This window comes from Vitis vinifera, chromosome 16 (genome assembly GCF_030704535.1).
Source record: "Vitis vinifera cultivar Pinot Noir 40024 chromosome 16, ASM3070453v1".
In the NCBI taxonomy this organism is placed as follows: Eukaryota; Viridiplantae; Streptophyta; class Magnoliopsida; order Vitales; family Vitaceae; genus Vitis; species Vitis vinifera.
The window spans coordinates 23713102-23735742 of NC_081820.1; the positions used below are offsets into that span (position 1 = coordinate 23713102).

The 22641-nt window shown below is 35.7% G+C and overlaps 2 protein-coding genes across 9 annotated transcripts; both read right to left on the minus strand.

Annotated features, from left to right (window-relative positions):
- Positions 1–455: 455 nt before the first annotated feature.
- Positions 456–7130, minus strand: LOC100247304 (uncharacterized). 5 transcript variants are annotated; one of them, XM_059733876.1, is made up of 13 exons: positions 7033–7130; positions 6251–6535; positions 5358–5479; positions 5156–5244; positions 5036–5071; positions 4697–4790; positions 3610–3674; positions 2964–3460; positions 2810–2864; positions 1561–2129; positions 1288–1423; positions 1140–1211; positions 456–1031 (listed from the first exon to the last, which is right to left on the minus strand). In XM_059733876.1, the coding sequence occupies exons 2-13, from the start codon at positions 6469–6471 to the stop codon at positions 786–788; spliced, it is 2202 nt and encodes a 733-aa protein (XP_059589859.1). In that variant the 5' UTR covers positions 6472–6535; positions 7033–7130; the 3' UTR covers positions 456–785. The 5 variants fall into 5 exon arrangements, with proteins under 5 accessions (XP_059589859.1, XP_059589860.1, XP_010662651.1 ...); XM_059733877.1 differs by having other exon boundaries at positions 7007–7127; XM_010664349.3 differs by lacking the exon at positions 7033–7130 and adding an exon at positions 6938–6992.
- Positions 7131–12745: 5615 nt separating this feature from the next.
- On the minus strand, positions 12746–21820 carry LOC100257581 (uncharacterized). 4 transcript variants are annotated; one of them, XM_010664351.3, is made up of 17 exons: positions 21703–21820; positions 20912–21201; positions 18923–19044; positions 18715–18803; positions 18595–18630; positions 18262–18355; positions 17247–17289; positions 17024–17124; positions 16138–16202; positions 15486–15982; positions 15295–15382; positions 15039–15176; positions 14215–14783; positions 13711–13846; positions 13561–13632; positions 13308–13439; positions 12746–13204 (listed from the first exon to the last, which is right to left on the minus strand). In XM_010664351.3, the coding sequence occupies exons 2-17, from the start codon at positions 21127–21129 to the stop codon at positions 13091–13093; spliced, it is 2514 nt and encodes an 837-aa protein (XP_010662653.1). In that variant the 5' UTR covers positions 21130–21201; positions 21703–21820; the 3' UTR covers positions 12746–13090. The 4 variants fall into 4 exon arrangements, with proteins under 4 accessions (XP_010662653.1, XP_019081665.1, XP_019081664.1 ...); XM_019226120.2 differs by having other exon boundaries at positions 21560–21798; XM_019226119.2 differs by having other exon boundaries at positions 21511–21798.
- Positions 21821–22641: the final 821 nt, after the last annotated feature.

Consider the following 22641-nt stretch of genomic DNA (forward strand, 5'->3'; position numbering starts at 1 on the left):
CCCACCACGCTCAACGCAGACAACAAAAAGTGCTTCGGTCCCATCTCCCTTTAGGCCTCCACCAACAAACTACACACAAACAAACAGAAAAACGAAGCTCAATCCCAAGAACCAAACACACAAACAAGCAGTGTTGATGGCAGAATGTGATTGAAAACTCAGAGAAATTTGGAAAATACTGAGAAGGGTCTTCTGGGGTTCGAATTTAGAGCCTACCCTTTTCGTATGGTACGAGTTTGGACGCAGAAATGGCATCAATCTCTGCCTCCTTCGCTCTTTCTTCTCTCACTTCTCTGTTCTTCGAGGGCTACTTATAACGGTGCATTGTTTTGTTTTGTTCTGCTTTGCTACTTTGTTTTGTTTTATTATTATTAAGATATATTTAAAAATATAGAATGCAGTGTGGGGACATTCCAAGCTCCAACTACGCTTGGAAAAAACTATTTTTGAAAACATTTTCCAAACAACCTCTCACTTTCTGCAAATCCATTGGCATCTCCAAGTAGCAAACATTTACAAAAACATTACTAACAAATACCCAGAAACTGGTGGCAGTTTGTTTATATTTTCTAGAATGGCCTGTTAATAAATACTGACAACTCCCCTCTAAGAATGATATACACAAGCAAAGGAACCAATATGAAGGATTATTCAAGCTTCTCTGGGTTGTCCAGATTTCCTTGCCCATCTCACTCTACAGCTTTCAATTCAATGTTGCATGCCCATATCTAGCTGGTTTCAGGTGAAGGGCTTTCTGGCTTCCCAAACTTCCTATAAGATGTGCCCTATAGAAAGTAGGTCAGCTGTTCCTTCTTCCTTGAGCCGCCTTCTCCATACAATTCATTCCACTGCTTCAGCTTGTTCATTGCCGCTCCATCAGAAGCAAAACTAGCAGCAACCTGATTCTTTGCCTGCCTCATGTCTTCCATGTTTAAGGGTCTCAGAACAATTACCCTTTCCCCTTTGGCTTCTTCTCTGGTATCCGAAGCATCCTCTGAGCTTTTTCCTTCATCAGCTTTCTGCTTCTTTTTCTGTGAAAAGAAAAATCAGAAAAAACACCATTGATCTACTGTGGAAAACTTGTTGGAAAAAGCGAGAAGGAAGAAAACGATACTTGGAAGAGTTAAGAGAGTTCTTACTTTATCCTTCTTCATTCTCTCTTGTTGTGCTAGCTCCCTTACAGGACGATAAGCTGCTGCCATGCACAAGTTCTGTTTCAATTGTTAATCCCAAGAGTCAACACAGCTGATTCTTAATCAATTCATCATTGCCATCAGAAGTACAAACCTTAAGATCACTTCCAGTATAACCTTCTGTCATGGTTGCAAGCTCCTTAAAGTCAAGATCCTCGGCTTGTTCTTTAGCCAAGAGAGTCTTCAGGATCATCTCTCTGCTCTCCACAGATGGTAGACCAACCATAATTCTGTTCATCACAGATACCATTAGTTTGCCTACTCAAAGCATGGTGACACATTCATCTATCTTTAATATATCCTTCTCCATAGCTTCAGAGTAAAACGATGAAAATGATGCTGAGTGTAACACAATATGCAAATCTACCTGTGGTCAAACCGCCTGATAATCGCCTCATCAAGGTCAAATGGCCTGTTGGTTGCAGCAAGAACGAGGACTCGTTCACCAGCTTTTGTCAGTAGTCCATCCCAATGTGTCATGAATTCATTCTTAATCTTTCGCATACTACAATCCTCTCCAAATTCAAGTCGCTGCCCAAGCATGCTATCAACCTCATCCACAAAAATAATAGTTGGGGAGATCTTTGCCGCAAGTGTGAACAGAGCTCGAACATTCTTCTCATCTTCACCAAACCATTTTGAAGTGATGGTGGACATTGAGACATTGATGAAGCTTGCTCCAGCTTCATTGGCCATAGCCTTTGCCAGCATCGTTTTTCCAGTACCAGGAGGCCCGAAGAGTAGTATCCCCCTGCAAGGCTTAAGAAGCCCACCCTTGAAGATCTCTGGTCTTTGAAGAGGGAACATGACCAACTCCTCCAGTGATTCTTTAATGTCATCCAAGGCACCGATGTCATCAAATGTCACTCCTATCCGATTTGGTGGGATAACCTCTGGCCTTATACGACTCTCAAATTCATTGCAACGTGGAAATACCTACAGGGAAACAATAAGAACCACAGCAATTAGAAGAGTAAGGTCATGTTTGGTTCCAGAAAATACTAAAGGAATAAAAAAAAATGCTAAAAAAAATTATTTTCTCATGTTTGGTTTAATTTTAGAAATATGAAAGAAAATCAAATATAATTAAAATTAGTACAAAATTTATATATTTTTAAATTATTTAATCTTTATATAAAAGAACTAAATAAGTTAAATGACTTTGAAGCAAGATATGAAAATAATTTACTGACTTTAAATTTATTTTTTATTTTTCTTCACTTTTTCTTTCCTTTACTTTTCCTCTCTATTTTTGTTCCCTCACATTTTCACTCAAACTTTCCAAAAACCAAACACAGCCTTAGGGAATTGGAAAATTTTCTTGGTAAAATTTTCTTTCACCAAAAAGGAAAAACAAATGCAAGGGAACCTCTTTACAGTATGCAACAGAGAAATCTAAAAAATTGGCATCATCTTCTGTTTAACTTTGTTGTTAAACTTTCAGAACAGAGTGACAGACTAAGAATCTCAATTGCATTAAAATTCAAAGCATCCACCCACAAGATTCAATAGAAAACAGAAGCACACCAATAAGCACATTGTTGCTGTTAAGGGTCAATATCATTCACACTATGCTCAGATTGTTGAATGGTAGAATGTTGAGATGTAGAACGAACCTTAGATTCAGCATTTGGTGCGTCTTCCTGGAATAAACTCAATCCATGAGACAAACTGTACCAGGGCCACAAGAATATTTATATGGAACTTTGTTTCAAATAAAAATAAATAAATAAGCAAAGAAGACACAAGCATAGAAACAATTGTATCTACCTCTTAGAAGATATGACAAGCTTTCCGTTTCGGTATTCTGGATCTTTGTTATTCAACAAATGATAAGATATTGCAGATATTACAATCTCTTCTGTGTAATCACTTAGAATTTCAGGGTCTGCATAGCAGATTGAACCCAAATCATCACAGTCAAGATCATTTGCTGCAAGCACCTTAGCCATATAATTTTTGTTGTCCTGAAACTGGATCACCTTTGTCTCCTCTTTCAGTTGGGCTTCCCATCTATCAAGATGAGTCTCATCCTCAGGTTTCTCGATTTCAATATTGCAAGGGAATAAAAGACTCACCCTTTCATCCATTTCATTATCCTCATCATCAGGGTCTAACATGCGGGAACCAAGTATCAGAACTGATCCCGATAATTTGTCCAACATTTTCCGGAACAATTTGTAAAATCTATCTGATTGCAGAAGAAGCTTGTCAACATCCCTGATGTATAAAATCATGGAACATGTTTCCGATACTGAAACCAAGACCTGTTAGTAATATAACACATCTGCCTGTCAGTAACTAAAATAAGCAATATTTGTCACTCTCAATCATGATAAAGCATCATCAGAACGAGATCATACATGAATCTGATAAGACTATCAGATTTAGAACAGAAAACTTATTCTTAGATTACCTTGTAAAGCGACTGCAAAAGATGTTTCTCATCAAAAGCCCAGCTGCTTGTGCACTTGATATGAGCTACAAAAGAAATGAGCAGCAGTAAGACTAACATCTAGTTCCAGTAATTTTTTTAAACAAACAGACTTAAAACTATAAATACACAACAGAAAAAAATAAAGAAATAAACTGTATGAAATGTAAAACAGACGACATTCAAAGGAGTAAGAGGGACAAAATAAATTTTCCTGGAACAAAAGTTCATAGCATTGGATGTGCTGTACCTAGGACAAATCATATTCATTTATTTGGTGAAAAATAATGTATATAATGGATGCTCAATAGTTGGGATTGGATATGTTCATGAGGTTGAGGTGGTTCAGGGATAATCTCCCTGATAGGATCCATCCAATGTGGAATTCTTATAGATCTGTGTCATTGAATGACAGTGATGCAGATGAAACCAAGAGTATTCCAATTTAGTTCTAAGACCTAACCTGAACTTGTAGTAGTACATTGGGAGGAATGGTGCTCGCATTAGATGAAGTAGAAGCACTACCACAATGTTGTGGAGGATCCATACTTCTGCAAATGCATATAGCTACAGGTTTAGAAATGATACATGGAACTCAATACCTAAATAGATGACCATTGAATCCCAATTATTTAGGGGCCGGCAGAATTAAGAGTGTAAGTGGTCTACCATACTTTGACTTAATATTGGCACCAGTGCTTTGCCTAGATAATGTGTCTGTATTAGAAGTTGGGATCAAAGCTAAGTTGTGGAGAAATTAGAATCGACAAGAAGTAAAAAGAACAAGACAGCAAAGGAAATCAAAAGGCATGAGTTGAAGTTCATTAAAAGAATGTAATGTGTGGTTCAAATAAAAAGGTGTAGTATATCAAGACTAATGATCAGTGCTAACTACAAAAGCATCTTTAAAACCATAGTTATTCCTCCTCTGTCTATTATGAGTTATATGGACATTGTTAGGACTTTAGCTTAAGCGTAAGTTGGCATAACATACATAGTTGTACCACTTTAACTGAGCTTGTATCAAAATTAGAGTTTTAAATATTAGGAGCTGCAATTCTATTAATACCTTTGGTTTCTTCTCTTTGGGGAAGGATTGAGAAAGAGCCAAGAAACCCAGAGATTTGCTTCAATGTCGTCTCTGGGATGGACTTCTTGGAAGACTACAAAAAGAAGCTACCCGTTCAGGAAATACTCCACTTAGAAAACGCAGGGCAAGTTAAACATGAAGTGCTGAAATGAATAATATTTAGTTCACAACAAAGAATGATGATTGCAATGTTTCATGGTTAACCTTGATCAACCCTACTAAATCAGAATGCAAGGATTCATGGATGGAAAGGCACTTTCATTTTCAGCAAACAAAGAAATGCATTTTCATCATCAGAATAATTCAGCGAAGGCTTACATATTCTTTTCTGGGACAACCATATTTGCTCTGCATCTGAGAAATGCCAATCATAGTGAGATTTAGTGATGTAGTATCAAAAGCTAAATTTGAGGAAGATTGAGTTAGTGCATATTTCACCTTTAGAGAAAAGTCATTAACATCCAACAGCAGCAACTTTGCTTCAAAGAATTGTGCTAAAGCTTTGGCGAGTGCTCGCTGATAAAGTTCTTCAGAAGATAAACAAGAATAAAAATGAAGCAAAAGGCAACCAAATTGGGCCAATTAAAAGGACTAAGAAACATAAATATCCATATCAGATCACATATTCCAGACAACATACCAGCAGGTCCTGAGAGCAAAATAGCCCTGCCTGCAGGCATAAGTTTCTGGGTGTGCTTAGAAAAGTCAGAGAGCCTTAGATGAACATGTGCAGCACTTGTCAGTAATCCTCGTGTCTGCTTACTGTTGTAGCCATTGATAGAAAGGAACAACATTAAAATAAATATAAAAAGAGATCACATTGTAATGAATATGCTTAGAATTATAGTGTCTATGTAAACTAGAACAATATGAGAGTGCTCTATAGCTACTTCAGAATATGCACCATCAACATTTATTTTGTGTTTCAAAATAACAGTGATCTTATGCCATTTAACAAGAAAACTCAAATCACCCCAAATTGCATCCTAGTCTGAACTTTTTCGTTAGGTAAGGGACCTTCAGACAAAGTCTTAAACATATGTACCTCAACAAAGGGACCCTTAATCCCCAAATAACTACTCTTCTCTTTAATCCATTAAATCTAAATAATGAAGCTCAGTACCCAAACTGAAAAATCACAGTTTGATTGCAGAGGCAAATGCAATAGCTAATTGGTGAGAAGGAAAATCAAACAGAAAATTTCCATATTCACTATACAATTGAGTGACACAAACCAGCAATATGAAACAAACAAAAAAAAAAAAAAAAAAAAAAAAAAAAAAAACAAAAAAACAAAAAAACAAAAACAAAACAAAAAGAAATATAAATATGGGGGAAAAAAATGAAACCCCCATCAATTAGAATCCCCAAAAGAAGATTATTAAAGGAATTTCAAAAGGGTATAGAAGAACCAGTACTGTGATAGCAGTACATAGTGACAGAAGCAGCATATGCAGCATACAATTTTCTCTAATACAACCTTTCATATAGACGTAAGAACAAACAATACATATGCAAGTAATGAATCATTACCTGAGGATATAAGGAAACTCCTCAAATGTGATCTTGCTTTCCTTTCCATCCACAACCTGTCCCCGTAGCTCATGCTCAAGCTGCGCTTCTGTAATTGCGCCCGCCGAGCAGTTCAGCAGCCCGGTCCATCGGCTCATTGTCTGTCCAGAGGCCAAAGTAAGGCCAACCGAAACACCGATCCCGAGGCTCAGAGCAGACAGCAAGATTTGCTTCTGTTCCATTACTTCAGGCCTTCCCCAACCTCAAATTCTCTCCCAAAAAAGACTATACCCTCCTCTATCCAACCTTAGCAGACAAAACAAACAGAAAACAAAGCTCAATTCTAAGAAGCAATTAAACAAACAACACTTGTTTCTACTCTTTCCCACTAATCACACTTCTTCAATACTCAATCCACATGGAAAATACCAGAGGAAAAAAAAAAAAAAACAATTCAAACCCATCACCCAAATTCCTCTTTATAATAATAAAAAAAAATGATTGTTCTGTGGAAAACTTCAACCTCACCACATCTGTGTTCACACCAGATAAATGGCATGGTAGTACCACTCAACACACCCACGTGAGAAACAGGAACCCAGAGGGTTTCACACCAAGATAAAATGGAATCAATGATGATTGAAACAAAACAAAAGACCACCAAAATGTACGTTGGAGAAAAAACTTCACTCTAGGACAGGGTAATACTATGAGCAGTGTTGATGGCAGAATATGTTTGAAAATCCAGAGAAATTTTTGGCAGAGACTGAGAAGTACTTTTGGGATTGGAATTTTCAGCCTACCCTTCCAGTATGGTAGAGGTTTGAACACAGGAATGCATGAATCTCTGATTGGCACGCCATTGGTGTACCAGTTTGGACAGGTGTGTAACTAGGGAATGGTTTTCCTTCTTTTTTTATAATTTTATTATATATATATATATATATATATATATATATTTTAATAGGTGTCATATTATGTTTGGGCTGACTTGTGGTGGGTTGCCGTTGACGCCGAAGTCGATCGAGTCCATTGCTTTGGCCTTTTTTGCTTTATTGGTTATTAATTATTATAATAGTATTATTATAGAGCAGGTATAGGGCTAAAGTTATGCACATGGTCAAGGTTTGAAATTCCGGAAAATTTCGTCAAAATATCGGATATTGGTCAATCCCGAAGCGAAATATCGGTCAAATTATAAAATTGGGGTGGTTTTTAAAATTCTGAATTGGGCTTCCATGGACCGGCCCAAAGGATGGCCTCCATGCGCACTCACCACAGCCCAGCCCGGTAGGCATTGAACCCTTGATTCCACGCATGAAATGAAAGGCCCCACCATTAAGCCAACCTTGCTTAGGGTGTACGCATCACGAACCACCGTTATATCTAAGATTTATAAATGTAATTATATTATAAATTAATTAGAATAAAATTATTGTAAATAAATTATTTCAAATATAATGTATTTTATATAATAATTAAATTCAAAATAAATATAATTCTATAAATAAAATTATCAATGTTTTAAAATAAAAAATAACTATACATATATTATCATTTATTTTATGTCATTGAATACATCTTATAAATGTACATTTAAATTTTTGAATATTATTATTGGTTATCATAAATTATATCTTACATATATTATTTATTTTTAATAAAACAACTTTAAAATTGTTGGGTTTTAAGGGTATAGAAACAAATGACTAGCCCAAAAAGACACAAACAAATAACAAAATTAATAAGAATAAAAATTTATCGACTGAGATATAACAAACACTATCCTTAAAATAGATCTACCCTCTTCGAATACGAACTTGGTGCACTAGGGTACCAATGGTCTACCTCTAAGATTCAACAGTCAAATCTTGTATTGGGTGCACTTTGTAAGCTTGGTTCTCAAAAAAATTTTCCAAATAGATGTATGAAAAACTCTCTAAAAAATTCTCTGAAAATTTTCTATTCATATATAAAGAGTGAGGGGTAACCTGCTTTTATAGGCCACTAACACAATCTTAATGAAAATCTACTTGTAATCAAAACAAGACTCAAAGTGGAAGGGGATTCTACTTCTAAAAAGAATAAGACTCCACTAAAAATAATTCCCAAAAGGACTCTTCCCAAAAATATAAAACTAATAGAATAAAATAAAATAAAAATAAAAATTATTTACACTCTTCCTACAATCCTCCACAGAGTGTAAACGTAATTTTTTATTTTTTATTTTTGAGGAAAAAAAATTCCAATGCATCAATATTGGTATCCAAAGGATATGAACCAATCTTAAGACAAATAAGTATTGAGTCACAAAACACAGTGAAAATAAATTTCTATATAACCAGTGTTTCTTGATGTAACTCAAGGGACTTTTATCCACATTAGTTTTCTCAACTACACTACGAGTTATATACAAAACGGGTTGGCACAAATAGGTCATGCACCTTGCCTGGATATTCATGAGAGCTCTAGAGAACCTACCTAAGTTCTCATTGGAAGCGACCCCACCTCCATTCTCATATAGGTGAATCCATTAAGTATGTTCTGCATTTAAACATACCATCCATAAGGAATATGGTATTCATTAAGAGTAAACACTCAACCTTAATCAATGCAGAATACGCTCTATCTACACCATAAGGATAAACTCTCATACAATTAGAGTTGATAGAGCACATCAAGTCAACAAGTGATTTGTTAATACCCATATGAACCTACTTCATGGAATTTCCATTATAATAGGTTGGGTTACAACCACTCTTGACTTCTGTAATAGGCATAAGCCACATCCCCCTCGATGTTTCTTCCACTAGTTTCTTATTTAGTGGTTTGGTCAAATGATCGACCAAATTCAACTATGACCTCACAAATTCTAGGGATATAACCCTTGTTTCAAGCAACTACTGCACAATATTGTACCTTAGGCGTATATACATGTTCTTCCCATTAGATATTTTACTCTTAGCCTTAACAATTGCAGCTTGGCTATCACAACGCATAGACACAGACGGAGCTGGTCTCGTCCATCAAGGGATATCTACTAAGAGGTTTCTAAGCCACTCAACCTCAGAACTTGTCTTTTCTAAGGCAATAAACTCAGCCTCCATGGCAGACTAAGTAATGCAAGTTTGCTTGACAGACTTCCAAGAAACTGCACTTCCACCAAGGATAAAAACATATCCATTAGCGGATTTCATCTCAGCTGAATCCGAGATCCAATTTGCATCTCTAAATCCTTCAAGGACACTTCGAAATCCACTAAAGCACAAACCATAGTTAATGGTGCCTCTCAAATACTTAAGAACTTTATGAACAACAGTCTAATAGTTCTAATTAGGATTTTGGGTGTACCGACTCAATGTACCTATTGCATAAGCAATGTCAGGTTTGGTACAGTTCATTAAGTACATTAGGCTCCTTATGATTCGAGCATACTCTATTTAAGCAATACTATGTTCTATATTTTTCTTCAACTGTAAGCTAGGATCATAAGGAGTTGACACTGGTTTACAATCAAAGTGTTCAAGCTTTCTTAGGATCGATATTTTCAACATAGTGCTCTTGAGAAAGTTTAAGCTCATTAGGTGTTCTAGTTATTTTAATTCCTAGAATCACCTCTGCCTCTCCTAGGTCTTTCATATCAAACTTAGAACCTAGGAATTTCTTGGTCTCACACACAACCTTTAGGCTAGTTCCAAATATCAACATCTCATCAACATAAAGGCAAATGACTACACATGTGTTATTCTCATACTTGCTATAGATACACTTGCCAGCATCATTAATGGAATATCCATTAGTTACTAACACATGATCAAACTTGTTGTGCCAATATTTGGGAGCTTGTTTTAACCCTTCCACAACTCATAAGGAGTTTTACCAGTTTTTTTTGTAAGGTACTCTATTTTAAATATGACATGCGGATAGGATAGCCTCCCCCCCCCCCCCCCCCCCACAAGTTCAAGGGTGCTCTTAAACTTACCAACATTGTAGAGAAAACCCTTTCCTACCATCTCTTAAAGAATGTCCCATTAAAGGAATCAATTTTAGAGGTGTCAAGACGGGTGTGAACTAGGAAAGCTTCCATTTGGATATATTTTAAGATTGTTGGGTTTTAAGGGTATGGAAACAAATTACTTGCCCAAAAGATACAAACAAATAACAGAATTAATAAGAAGAAAAACTTATCGGCTGAGGCGTGACAAACACTGTCCTTTAAATAGATTCACCCTCCTCGAAGACGAACTTGATGCACTAGGGTACCAATGGTCTACCTCCAGGATTCAATAGTCAAATCTCGTATTGGGTGCACTCTATAAGCTCAGTTCTCAAAAAATTTCTCCAATTAGATGTATGAAAAACTCTCTAAAAAATTCTTTGAAAATTTGCTATTCATATATAAAGAGTGAAGGGTGACCTACTTTTATAGGCTATTAACACAGTCCTAATGAGAATCTACTTGTAATCAGAACAAGACTTAAAGTGGAAGGGGATTTTACTTCTAAAAGGAATGAGACTCCACTAAAAATAATTCCCAATAAGACTCTTCCCAAAAATATAAGACTAATAGAATAAAATTAAATTAAATAAAAACAATTTCTAATAGGACTCTTCCCAAAAATATAAGATTAATAGAATAAAATAAAATAAAAATAAAAATTATTTACATTCTTCCTACAAAAATATCTATTATTACTTCTTATATGATTTCTTAGAGTTTTTCTTAATATTTTCATGAATTTTGATCAATTTTCATCTTATCGTTATTTTGTGTTAAAATATCTACCAATATTTTTCAATATGCCACCAATATTTTTCAATATATCCGTAAAACATGTTGTCGATATATTCGTAAAAACCTAATATTTTCATCCTTGTATATTACCAAAGCACTTAGAAGCAAGAAGAAATCCCAAATCCTAAGATATTTCAAATTCTTTCAATATTGTTGATGACGAGTTTGATAAGGAAGGTGATGTTTTTTTAATTATGGTTGTTAAAAAATTTGTTGACTCTTGGATTTTGGATTCTTGAAGTTCCTTTTACATGTGCCCATATAAGGAGTAGTTTGATATCTATAAGGAATGTGATGCTAGTAATATTTGAATGGGCAATGATTCAAGCTCCAAAGTCACTAGGATTGGTTCCATAAAAGGTGAGGATGTTTGATGATGTTGTGAGGATATTGAGTAATGTCAAGCACGTTTTTAAGTTGAGGAAAAGTTTAATTTCTTTAGGGGCTTTGCACAATTTAGGTTATGATTTTTATACAAAGAACAGTATTATGAAGATCAACAAAGGTACTTTGATAGCTATGAAAGGGAAAAGGGTGAAAAAATTTTACGCTTTGATCAAGAAGACAATTTTAAGTAGAGCTATGAAGGTAAATCCAAGTCATAAAGAGTCTTTTGCGAGTGTTGAAAGAAATTGTCAAATTAGAAGAGCACAACAAGATGATCAAAACTTTGTTTTTGTTAAGAGTACTCATTGACACAAAGACGAGAGTAATTGTAAAAGGAATGAAGTTATAAAGAAGATCAAGATGATTTTTCGAGTCAAGTTTGATGAGAGTTTAAACTTGACACATGCTTGTTCTCATTAATAATACAGGATTGAGAAAATTTGAGTCAAGTGGAGTATATTGGGATTTGACTCAAATTTATTTATTTTTAACTTTTAGAAAAGTCAATATTCATAGAGTTTGTATTTTGATAAATTACCTTTTTAAGTTTGATTAGAATTAGGAAACAATTGTTTTAAGGTTAACAAGTAAGGTTCTATAAATATTTGGTTTTATTTCAGAAATAGTAGAAAAAATAATGGGTAAGAAAAGTGTGAAGGGAAATAGATAAAAGGACGTATTGGGCTTTAGGTAGAGAAAGGTTGTGAGAGTTTAAAATGTGTAATCTTGAAAGTTATAATAAATTTGATTTCTCTTTCGCATGGACATGAGTGCTTACACTAAACTATGTAAATAGTTTGTCTTTTCTATTTTATTTTATTTTTTTCCATTGTATTTAAATGTCGTGATTTTTCCTAACAAGTGATATCAGATCTTCTATATACTCAACAAATGGCATCAGAGCTAACACCTATGAGAGTTCTTGGGCCGTTTTCAATCGACACTACCTAAACTCAAACTACAGCTCCAAGTGCTAATCATCTTGTCTACTAGATGAACCGGGAACGGAGCCGGCCAAAAGCAAGTCCATAAAGACTTGAAATTTTAAGCTATAATAAAAGGACTATCTATTCACAAACACCCCCCCACCCCTGGGGAACCAAGATTCAAACCTTCACCCCCTCTCCCAAATCAACTTTAAGTTATTTATCGATATCATACCAGTACTACAATATGTTTGTCATATCAGATGAATAAGCAGTGAAATATTGCAGCAAATGCAAATCATTCAAAATGTGAAAATCATTTTGTAGAATCTAACTACAGCTACTGTACCATGAAGTTTACACTACCAATGTACAAATGCTACTGCATGAAGAGAGTCCACACAGAAATAGCCAAACCCAATAGTAGTTTCTCTCACTTTCTGCAAATCCATAGGCATCTCCAAGTACCACACATTTACATAATAATCATTACTAAGAAACACCCAGAAACTGGTAACAGTTTGTTTGTATGATGGCCTAATAAATACCGATATGAAGGATACACTAAAACACCCCTATGCATGCTTTTCTGGGCTGTCCAGATTTCTTTGCCCATCTCACTCTACAGCTTTCAATTCAGTGTTGTATGGCCATAACTAGCGGGTTTTAGGTGAATGGCTTTCTGGCTTCCCAAACTTTTTCAACCCTTCTCACAAAGAATGGTGCTGCTGATGCGTGTGTATAGGATGTGGCCTATAGGAAGTAGGTCAGTTGTTTCTTCTTCCTTGAACCGCCTTCTCCATACAACTCATTCCACTGCTTCAGCTCATTCATTACTGCTCCCTCAGAAGCAAAACTAGAAGCAACCTGCAACCAGGTTAAAGATATTAGATGCATGTCCACGCCTGTGAAAGCCAGAAGTTTTGTGCATTGCATTTCAAGAAGAAAAATGAGACTCAGAAGTAGTTACCTGATTCTTTGCCTGCCTCATGTCTTCCATGTTTAAGGGTCTCAGAACAATTTCTTTCTCCTCTTTAGCTTCTTCTTTGGCATCCGAAGCATCCTCTGAGCTTTGCCCTTCATCAGCTTTCTGCTTCTTTTCCTGTAAAAAGAAAAATCATAAGGAAAAAAAAAAAAAGCCATTGTGTTCTACTGTGGAAAACATGTTGGAAAGAGGGAAAAAGGAAGAAAAGAATACTTGGAGAAGCTAAGAAAGTTGTTACCTTATCCTTCATCATTCTCTCTTGTTGTAGTAGCTCCCTAACAGGTCGATAAGCTGCCGTCACGCACAAGTTCTGTTTCAATAGTTAATGCCAAGGTCAACACAGCTGATTCTTAATCAATTCACCATTGCCATCAGTAGAAGTACAAACCTTAAGATCACTTCCAGTATATCCTTCTGTCATGGTTGCAAGCTCCTTAAAGTCAAGATCCTCTGCTTTTTCTTTTGCCAGGAGAGTCTTCAAGATCATCTCCCTGCTCTCCACAGATGGTAGACCAACCATAATTCTGTTCATCATATAGACCATTAGTTTGTCTGATTGAAGCACAGTGACACGCTTATCTACTTAAAACATTTCTGATATTTTGATTTGATAACACAGAAGATGATACAGTAAAGGGAAAAGTTTCTCTTAGAATTTGAGATTGATAGTCAAAGGAGAGACATGTTTTCTAGGGAGTCAAGTGCAAGCTCAAGGGAGTAAAAGAGAATGGGTAAAAGTGGAAAACGTCACAAATATTACTACATGGATTTACTTAAAACTATTTGAGTTTTCATGCTTTGATGAAGATCTGGCCTTTTTTGTAGTTGAAGATTAAGGGATGCAGTAAAACGATGAGAATGATGCTGAGTGTAATACAATATACAAATCTACCTGCGCTCAAACCGCCTGATAATTGCCTCGTCAAGGTCAAATGGCCTGTTGGTTGCAGCAAGAACAAGGATTCGTTCACCAGCTTTTGTCAGTAGCCCATCCCAATGTGTCATGAACTCATTCTTAATCTTACGCATTGCTTCATGCTCTCCAACTCTAGTCCGCTGCCCGAGCATGCTATCGACCTCATCCACAAAAATAATAGTTGGGGAGACCTTTGCTGCGAGTGTGAACAGAGCTCGAACATTCTTCTCATCTTCACCAAACCATTTTGAAGTGATGGTGGACATTGAGACATTGATGAAGCTTGCTCCAGCTTCATTGGCAATGGCCTTTGCCAGCATGGTTTTTCCAGTACCAGGAGGCCCAAAGAGCAATATTCCCCTACAAGGCTTAAGAAGCCCACCCTTGAAGAGGTCTGGCCTTCGAAGAGGGAGCATGACCAGCTCCTGAAGTGATTCTTTAATGTCACTCAAAGCACCGATATCATCAAATGTCACTCCTATCTCATTCGCTGGGATAACCTCTGGCCTTATACGCTTCTCAAATTCATTGTCAGGTGGAACTTCCTGGAGGGAAACAATTAACAGTTCAACAGTTAAAAGAGTAAGGGAATGATGGAAAATTTTCCCAATAAAATTTTCTTTTACAAAAATCAGCATTGTGATCTCTTAGCTTTGTTTTAAACTTTCAGAAGACAGGGACATTTGTGACACACCTAGAATCTAAGTTGCATTAAATTCAATGCATGAACCCACAAGATTTATCTCACATCTCCTATTCTATCCCTCTTTTCAAACAAACATTGAAGGAAAAGGACTTACTGCAGCTTTTGTTGCAGGTTGATTCTCACCATCCTTCTTTGCTAGTGCAGATTTCTCAGTCTCACTCTTGCTTCCAGGTGCTGAAGTCTCAGCCTTTCCTTCAGGCTTTCCACCAGTACTCTCTTCCCCTTCGGTATCCTAAATTCAATAGAAAAACAAAGCATATAATTAAAGCACATTGGTATAGTTAAGTTCCAATATCAACCACACTATGATCAGATTGTTGAATTGTAGAATGCCGAGATGTAAAACAAACCTTAGAAGATTCAGCATTTGTTTCCAGTTTTAGTGTATCTTTTCCACCACTTTTACCTTGCTGGAATATATTCAAGCCATGGGACAAACTGTACCAGGGCCACAAGATGAGTTATATGGAACTCTGTTTAAACTAAAACTAAATAAATAAAGAAGCTGAGAAGACAGAAGCATAGAAACAATTGTATCTACCTCTTGGAAGATATGACAAGCTTTCCATTTCGGTATTCTGGATCTTTGTTATTCATCAAATGATAAGATATTGCAGATATTACAATCTCTTCTATGTAGTTACTTAGAATCATAGAGTCTGCATGGCAGATTGAACCCAAATCATCACAGTCGAGATCATTTGCTGCAAGCACCTCAGCAATATGGTTTTTGTTTTCCTGAAACTGGAGCATCTTTAACTCCTCTTCCAGTTGAGATTTCCAGCTATCAAGACGTGTCTCATCCTCCGGTGCCCTGATTTCAATATTGTAAGGGAATAGAAGGCCCACTCTCTCATCCACTTCTCTGCCCTCATCATCATTGTCCAACATGCGGGAACCAAGTATCAGAACTGACCCTGAAAGTTTGTCCAACATTTTCTGGAACAATTTGTAAAATCTATCTGATTGGAGAAGAAACTTCTCAACATCCCTGATGTATAAAATAATGGAACGTGCTTCCGATACTGAAACCAAGACCTGTTAGTAATATAACACATCTGCCTGTCAGTAACTAAAATAAGCAAGATTTGCCTCTTCTCTCAATCATGATAAAACATCATCAAAACCAGATCATGCATGAATATGATAGGACTCTCAGATTTAGAACAGAAAACTTATTCATCCTAGATTACCTTGCAAAGTGACTGCAAAAGACGTTTCTCATCAAAAGCCCAGTTGCTTGTGCGCTTGACATGAGCTAAAAAAAATAAAAGCAATGAACAGCAGTAAGAATAACATTTCTTTCCAAAGAGAGGTGAGTAACTAAAAATTATGGAGTGACAATTAAATAACACCAATATAAAAGCAAGAAAATAGAGCATGTCACAGTACTATATCCCAACGGACAAATAGGGCCATGCTTAAACTACTCAGTAGCTGGTCTCAAAAATTTCGAAATAGGAACAAATATAAATTTGAAGGGAAATAGTCAAATGCAAAAGTTTACAAAACTTAAGAGATAATATTTTCATTTAGCAAAATAACGTGACTAGTTATATCAAAAAGCTGAAAATTCATAAAGGAAGGGTACTTATAGCTGTATATTGTGAACATTCAGACCCAAAAAAATGAATAGCAAAATAAAAACAACTTGCACAAAATTGTGAGTTCAAGTGTTCTATTGGTTGAATGCTAGACAATTGGTTCACTAGTTGCAAACCTTCAAATGTAGCATTTATGAAAATAAAGTCAAGATGGGAAAATGGATTCAAATTAAGCATCACATGATAAGGAGAACCCCATCTCATATGCTCCCTAATGCTCACATGTAGTAAAACAAAATCCAGATTGATTGGAAAAACTTAACTATCGTATTCATTGATCAATTTGGTGAAAAATAATGGATAAACAATGGATACTCAACAATTGGAATTGGATAGGTTCATAAGGTTGAGATGATTCAGGTGATATTCTCCTTGATAGAATCCATCCAATGTGGAATTCCTATAGATTTGTGTTATTGAATGGCAGTGATGCAGAGGAAACTAAGGGTATTTCAATTAAGTTCTGACATGCAACCTGAACTTTGAGTGGTAGATTGGGAAGCAACAGTGTTCATATCAGATGAAGTAGAAGCATTCCTGCGATGCTTTGGAGGATTATTAGCACCTTCCATACATCTGCAAATAAGCACAGCTACAGCTTTAGAAGTGATACATGAGACTTAATACCTAAATGGACAAACCCTTGAATCCCAATTACTTGGGCCAGCAGAATTTAGAGTATGAGTGATCTACCATACCTTGATTTAATATCGGCACCACTGCTTTGCCTAGATAATGTGCCTGTAATAGAAGTTCTTATCAGAGCTAAGTTGTGGAGAAAATAGGGTCAACACGAAGTAAAAATAACAACACAGTAAAGAAAATAAAAAGGCATGAGTTGTAGTTTGTTAAAAGAATGTAATGTTCGGTTCATCTAACCAGGTATAGTATATCGCAATTAATGATCAGTGATAACTACAAACGCATCTTTAAAACCATAGGTATTCCTCCTCTGCCTATTATGAGTTATATGGACATTGTTAGGGCTTTAGCTCAAGTGTAAGTGGATATGTTACACATATTTGGCCTAGTACTCAACAAATTAAGCTTTTAGGTCAATTGATCACCTAACATGGCATCAGAATCTTGGTTTATGGGAGGATATATTTTTTGTTCTAACCAATGTTTATTTCTCCATTTATCAAGCCTATGTGCAAACCCAAAAAAGACTGCCAAGGACAAAGGGTATTAGGGCTTTAACCCAAGTGTAAGTTGCAATGACATACATAGTTGGCACATCACCTAACAGTTTAAACTTTTAGGTCAACTGGTACCCTAATACGGTATCAGTGCCTTGTTTTATGGGAGGCAATATGTTTGAACCTCACCAATGTTTATTTATTCATTGATTAATCCTAAGTGCAAGCTCAAATAAGTCTTCATGTGACAAGGGTTGTTAGGACTTGGGAGTGTAAGTTGGTATGATATACATGGTTGGCCCAAAAGCTTAAGTTTTTAGGCCAATTGCTAGCCTAATTAACATGAACAAAAACCAAATGTTTAGCAACATAAACTATAGCAGGTTTTAAATGAAGAAGATTTGGCTCAACATGTTCTATTCAATACGGGTAGGAGAGGAACCCAACTCGGTATTCTTAAAAATATACAGGAATCAAAAAAATCACAAAGCACTCAACAAACCACAAAGTTGTACCACTTGACTCTTGTGAAAATTAAAGTTTTAAATATTAGAAGCTGGAATTCTGTTAATACCTTTGGTTTCTTCTCTTTGGGGAAGGATTGAGAAAGAGCCAAGAAAACTAGACATTCGCCCCAATGTTGTTTCTGAGATGGACTTCTTGGAAGACTACAAAAAGAAGCTTTCCAGTTAGGAAATACTCCATTAGAGCCCATTGGTTAACTTATTCAACACAGGGCAAGTTAAACATGAATTGCTGGAATGAAAAGTATTTAGTTGACAACAGAGAATGATGATTGCAATGTTACATGGTTAAACTTGATCGATCCTACTAAATCAAAATGCAAGTATTCATGGAGGGAAAGGCATTTTCATTTCAGCAAACAAAGAAATCAGAGAAAGCTTACAGATTCTTTTTTGGGACAACCATATTTGCCTTGCAGCTGTGAAATGGCAATCATAGCAAGATTTAGTGATATAGCATGCAAAGATAAACTTCAGGATGATTGAGTCTGTACATGTTTCACCTTTAGAGAAAAGTCATTAACATCCAATAGCAGCAACTTTGCTTCAAAGAAATGTGCTAAAGCTTTGGCAAGTGTTTGCTGGTAAAGTTCTTCAAAAGATTAACAAAAATAAAAGTAAAGCAAAAGGCAAACAAGTTAGGCCATCAAAAGGACTCAGAAACATAAATATCCAAATGCAGGGTCAGAGAACATATTCCAGAGAGCATACCAGCAGGTCCTGAGAGCAAAATAGCCCTGCTTGCAGGTGCAAGGTTTCGAGTGTGCTTAGAAAAGTCAGAGTGTTTTAGATGAACATATGCAGCACTTGTAAGTAATACTCGTGTCTGCTCACTGTCATAGCCATTAATAGAAAGGAACAACATTAGCATAAATATGATAAGAGATCAAGAGACGTTTAGATCAATGTAATGAATCTGAGTTTAGAATTAGTGTCTATGTAAACTAGAATGATATGGGAGTGTTCTATGACTACTTCAAAAAATTGCGACACTCTGCATAGTCAACATGTTACTTGGCATTTCAAAAAAGGCCTATTAGAAACAATAGCTAAGAACTCCATGTATATCTTAATAAAGAATGATAAATGTAACATCTCAAAAGTAACAAATTTGTGAAAGCTAAGACCTTGGAAGATGCCAATGCTGTCAAGTTTCTACTTCCTCAAACCATGATTTGCATACTACTAACCTGATCACAGAAAAAGACCAAAAGAAAATCCTTGGAGTACATTTAATTAAGAGGAAAATTTGAAGTTTCAGACTTGAGGATCAAACAGTGTCAACAATTTGCATAAAAACCCAAGAATACAAAAATAAATATTCTCATATAGAAAAAGTGCTGTCAAAGTGCTAACACCAGTTACAACCTTTCATGGACATCCATATGCCCACATGAAGTGGCAAATACACAAACTGGACCAGTTTTACAAGATGCCAGTTGCATATGACAGCAGATATTAAAGGGTAACTTAAAGACAGCACTGGTGCATGAAAAAGAAATCGACAAGCCTGGAAAGTTGGATTGGAAATGATGTGCCCAACATCTCACTTCCAGTGCCACATAGTGCTCATGGTCACCTACCTTTCTTCTGGCATCTGCACTTACCAATATTGAGAAACACCAAAACAAAATACGGAAAAGACGGCTCCAAGGAACTTCCATTTTTAGAATTTCCTCACCAAAATGCCAAATGGTTTACACAGAGATTAATTCTAATTGCAAAAACTAGAATTGAGAAGAATTGGTACTTGAGATGGATTGATCGTCTCTCATCAGCTACTCTATGAGTAAACTATGTTATAACGGATATTCACAACAACCAGGAGCAACTGTTGTTGATATGCCCTTGACTGAAAATCATACCTCTAAATATGTAATATTAGCATACTTCCGATAAGTATGGGAATAATAGGTAGATCCAGTACTGCTACAGGATGAAGCCTATGTGGGAAAAAAGGGGGAAAGGAAGAAGATGCTTTATGCGCACTTTTGAGATTGAGTGAACTTCTTTTTGAACATAAGACTTTAGAAGACATGAGAGTCTCAAAAAGAAATAACAGTGATCTTAGGCAATTTAACAGGGAAACTCTAACCACCCCAAATTGCATCCTAGTCTAAACTTTTTCCTTATAGGTAAGGGACCTTCAGACAAAGTCATAAGCATATGTACCTCAACAAAGACACCCTTCATTCCCAAATTCCCAAATAATTACTCCTCTTTCTAATCCATTAAATCTAAAAGATGAAGCTTAGAACACAAAACTGAAGTGAAATGGAAATCAAAGAGAGAATCCCCAGATTCGCTTGGATTCAATAACACAAACCAATAATATGACAGGAAAAAAAAATCCAGAAAGATGGGAAGAAAAAAAAAATGAAACCCCCATCAATTAGAATCCCCAAAAGAAAATTATTAAAAGAATTTCAGAAGGGTATTGAAGAATCAGTAGTTTAACAGCAATACATCATGGGTGACAGAAGAAGCATATGCAGAAAATATCTTAATACCAGATCATCCACATGGTGGTAATAACAGACTAAATTGATTAAAACAATCATAAAATAATATTAGTTTTACACTAAATATCAATACAATTTTCTCTAACAAGGCCTCTAAATTTTCATATGGATTTAAGAACAAGCAATACATATGCAAATAATGAATCATTGGGGATGAAAAATTCATCAATCTCATTACCTGAGGAAATAAGGAAATTCATCAAAGGTGATCTTGCTTTCCCTTCCATCCACAACCTGCCGCAGAAGCTCATGCTCAATCTGCTCTTCTGTAATGGCGTCCGGCGAGCAATTCAGCCCTGTCCATCGACTCACTGTCTGTCCAGAAGCCAAACCAAGCCCAACCGAGACACCCACCCCAACGCTCAGCGCAGACAAGAAAATGTGCTTCTGTTCCATCACTTTAGGCCTCCTCCAAACCAAATTCAATTCTCTCCCAAAAAAGCAATACCCCTCCTGTCTCTCTCCAACCTTCACACACAGACAAACAGAAAACAAAGCTCAATCCCAAGAAGCAAACAAGCAACAGTTGTATATACTCTTTCTTTCCCACTAATCGCACTTCTTCAATATTCAATCCCACATCTTTGAACACAAGTACCAGAGAAAAAAACAAGCAAACAATACAAACCCATCTCCCAAAAGCCTGCTATCCAATCAGAAAATGGTTTGTTTCCTGGGAAACTTCATCCCCAATACATTTGTTTTCACACCAAATAAATGACATACTAGTACTACTCAACACACCCACACTAGAAACATGAACCCACAGGGACTCACACCAAGAAGAAATGAAACCAATGATGATTGAAACTGAAGAAAAGGGTACCCAAAAGTACGTTGGTGAAAAAATCTTCACACTAGAACAAAGTAATATTATGAGCGGTTGTTTATGGCAGAATATGATTGAAAATCCAGAGAAATCTGGCAAAGATTGACAAGGGACTTTTGGGGTTGAAGTTTAGAGCCTACCCTTTCAGGAAGGTAGAAGTTTGGACACAGGAATGTATGAATCTCCGATTGGTACGACGTTGGTGGACCAGTTTCGACAGGTAAATGACTTGGAATTTGGCTGTGTTCTTTGTTCTTCGGGCTATTAATAGGGTGCAACTACAGTGAAGGATTACCGGAGACTGGCAACTCTCGGTTGTTTTTTTTTGTTTTTTCAGTTTTTATTTGTTTATTCTTTATTTTTTATTTTGGTATTTTTTATTTCTTGCCTTTTTCTTTTTTGTTTTGTTTGTTATTATAATAATAATAATTGTAGAGCTGGTATTCAGGTAAAGTTGGTACTCACTTCTCTGTCTCTTTCCTCATTCTGGTTGGCATTCTTGCTCCTCTTTTTCTCTTAAATTTATTTTCCTTTTTTAGGGTTTTAGTATTTCATTTTCGAAATACAAATCATTTCCCTTATATAATAAAACTACGATGGATTAGTTGCATTAATACAAAAAAATACATACTCTCAATTCCCTATCATACTAAATTTTGAATCAGGATTTGTTTCAATTGTACGATAAAACTTAGATAATTGAATAATGACACATATGAAATATTTAAGTACCAATAAGTAAAAATAAGTAATTAAGATAAAAATACAAATTAATAAAATCAGAGATAAGATACAAAGTAATAAGATATTAAATATAAAACGATCAGAGAGATCGAGATGTGCACGTGACCTTTTTTTTATTAACAATACAATAATATTTTCGATATTAATTTGATAGGAATGTTGTATCACTATATCGGGTTTTATTGAATTCTTATTTAAATTATTTCAATGATACATTTAATACAAATGTTACAAGGCATATTATAAGATAAAGAATATTTGATACCCGAAAAATGAATTTAAATATGTTGTGAATTATCACATTACATGAAAAGAAAATAATTAAAATACGAGTA

Excerpts from the sequence above, each read along its gene's own strand:
- LOC100247304 (XM_059733876.1), bottom strand. The coding sequence starts at position 6,471 with ATGGAACAGAAGCAAATCTTGCTGTCTGCTCTGAGCCTCGGGATCGGT. Across the intron at positions 5,245-5,357 it reads TTTGCTCTCAGGACCTGCTG|AACTTTATCAGCGAGCACTC; the intron begins GTATGTTGTCTG and ends TATCTTCTGAAG. Across the intron at positions 4,791-5,035 it reads GTTGTCCCAGAAAAGAATAT|TCTTCCAAGAAGTCCATCCC; the intron begins GTAAGCCTTCGC and ends TTCTTTTTGTAG.
- LOC100257581 (XM_010664351.3), bottom strand. The coding sequence starts at position 21,129 with ATGGAACAGAAGCACATTTTCTTGTCTGCGCTGAGCGTTGGGGTGGGT. Across the intron at positions 13,440-13,560 it reads AGAGAATGATGAAGGATAAG|GAAAAGAAGCAGAAAGCTGA; the intron begins GTAACAACTTTC and ends TTCTTTTTACAG. Across the intron at positions 13,205-13,307 it reads TGAGGCAGGCAAAGAATCAG|GTTGCTTCTAGTTTTGCTTC; the intron begins GTAACTACTTCT and ends ACCTGGTTGCAG.